General features: G+C 22.5%; 1 protein-coding gene across 1 annotated transcript; it reads left to right on the top strand.

The window, feature by feature from the left end:
* The first annotated feature begins 888 nt into the window (after window positions 1–888).
* Window positions 889–1,582, top strand: LOC107998613 (uncharacterized). Its single transcript, XM_017057962.3, has 2 exons — window positions 889–1,065; window positions 1,229–1,582. The coding sequence occupies exons 1-2, from the start codon at window positions 1,003–1,005 to the stop codon at window positions 1,466–1,468; spliced, it is 303 nt and encodes a 100-aa protein (XP_016913451.1). The 5' UTR covers window positions 889–1,002; the 3' UTR covers window positions 1,469–1,582.
* The last annotated feature ends 672 nt before the right edge of the window (window positions 1,583–2,254 follow it).

Raw genomic sequence — 2,254 nt, 5'->3', positions numbered from 1 at the left:
TTTAATTAAGGATTTACAATTTGGAAATTTATTTTCGTTTTATATATTTTATATATGTATTATCGTTTAAATTTATTATATATATAATTTATTTTCGTTACAAATATAACCTAAAATGATTTTAAAATACACAATATTTTGGAAATTGTATTTTTTTAGCATTGCTTATTAGCACTAAGAAATTTAAATCATTTAATTTATATAGCACATGATTTAAAAATATTTTATTAATACTTCCTATATTTTCTTTTCGAGCACAATTTAATTAACTCAGACAATAGGGAATTATCAAGTCACATTGTGGATGCAGATGTAAAGCAAGTTGCATATAATTAAGCATGATATGAAAAATATCATATCAAAAGCATGATATTTCTGCTTTTGATATGATAATTAACAAAGTGACTGATTCAAGTTCTATGGTATGGAAATATAATGGATTTCAATCTAGTTCGTCATTAACATGCAACTCATTGATAAACTCTCTTTTTCTTATTCTTCGGTCACGCACGCAATATTTCATTTACATATAGGTAGAAACAAACAATGATTCGTAAAAAAATATTATCACAATTATGGGAAGTATAATGTGCAACATGCTTATTTATAAGTAAAGTTATATATATATATATATATATTTTTATCATATATAATCAATAAAAAATCAATTTCAATTATTTCAATGAATCAATTTTCTCTGAAACAATATTGATTTTTATTTATTTATAATTATAATGGTACATTATTCTTTAATTTTGCATGAATTATTTCGCACGTATATGGAATAATGCATTACGATAAGACTACATGTTATCTGTCAGTTATCTGGAACGACTATGTGAATTTCAAGAAAATATTATAAAAAATTATGAAAGAATAGGTCAAGCTTGAATATTTTATAGTATCGTCTACAGAATATAGTATATAAGTCGAAAGTAAAATTCTCTGTAAAATGTTTTTCGTGTAATTTTACAGTTAAACTATCGTTATAGAGAGTTCATTATGTTACGTTTTATCGCATGGATTGCTGCTTTCCTCATATTGATCGGATCTGTTTGGTCACAGGTTAGACTTGACACAACTTTCGTGTTTCAGAAACTTGCTTATATAAGCATAAACAATTTCTACTAACAGAATGATTATTTATTATCTTGTTATTATACATTTTCTTTATTATTAATAATTATTGTATAATATTAATATTAATATATTTTTTTTATTATTGTAGGAAGATCTTTTTGAAGAAAAAATTGAGCATAATATACCAAAATTTGGCTTTACTCTTCTCGAACCTTTTCGAAAATATTTTTGTAACAATTTTTGCTCTTCATCATCTCAATTATATATAATGAATTTTGCATGTGCTATCAAATGTCCTGAATTATATCTACCTCATCAAACTTCAACAATGGCGCCATATTCAAGTACATCTTCAACGAGCACTACAACTATGAATATGACTACATAACTGATTAATATAATTACAATATAAATGATAATATGCATATCTAAATATATGGATCATTATGGTATTAAATATACAAATATTGTATTATGAAAATAAATAACACTTTTTATCTTATTCTTTATTTTAACTGATGAATAAAATGAATTTATTAACCGATGAATAAAATGAATTTATTATTTAGAATTTTATGTGTATATATATATATATAAAACTTGTTCGATTTTATATTTTTAAATACAAATTTTCAAATTTTATTACAAATTTTCATGTTCTATATGCAGGATAATATCATTAATATCGATATTTCATGCTATATTGATGTAAATTTCTATTTTACCACAGAGTTCATAAAATTCATCATAAAGTTCAAATATCACAGATGAAATAAACATAGGTACAACTAAATATAGATTTTTAGTTTGTGACATGAGTATACTAATCAATATGTTTTTGAGTTTTAAATTTTTGGAACTCTAAAGCTCTATTATTATTTTATTATCACTCGCCATCATTACCAACAGCAAATCTGATTGTGACAGGATTCTATGTGGGAATTATAAATAATGAATTAAATGAATGATATATATTTTTATATATATTTTAAAATAATAGAAATTTGAACATTCAACTGTTTTAAATTATTTGATAGCGAGAAAATTAGTGAAATTTCTTAAATTTTTTAAATAATTATATACAATAATTTCTTACTTTTCAAATTAACACTATATTTGGAATAAAAGAGAGGAAGAGATGAATACTTCAAATATAAAATTTTCAGAAATTTAT

Source organism: Apis cerana, linkage group LG4 (assembly GCF_029169275.1).
Source record: "Apis cerana isolate GH-2021 linkage group LG4, AcerK_1.0, whole genome shotgun sequence".
In the NCBI taxonomy this organism is placed as follows: Eukaryota; Metazoa; Arthropoda; class Insecta; order Hymenoptera; family Apidae; genus Apis; species Apis cerana.
The sequence above is the reverse complement of the archived record's forward strand: the minus strand, read 5'-3'. Positions and strand labels throughout refer to the sequence as shown.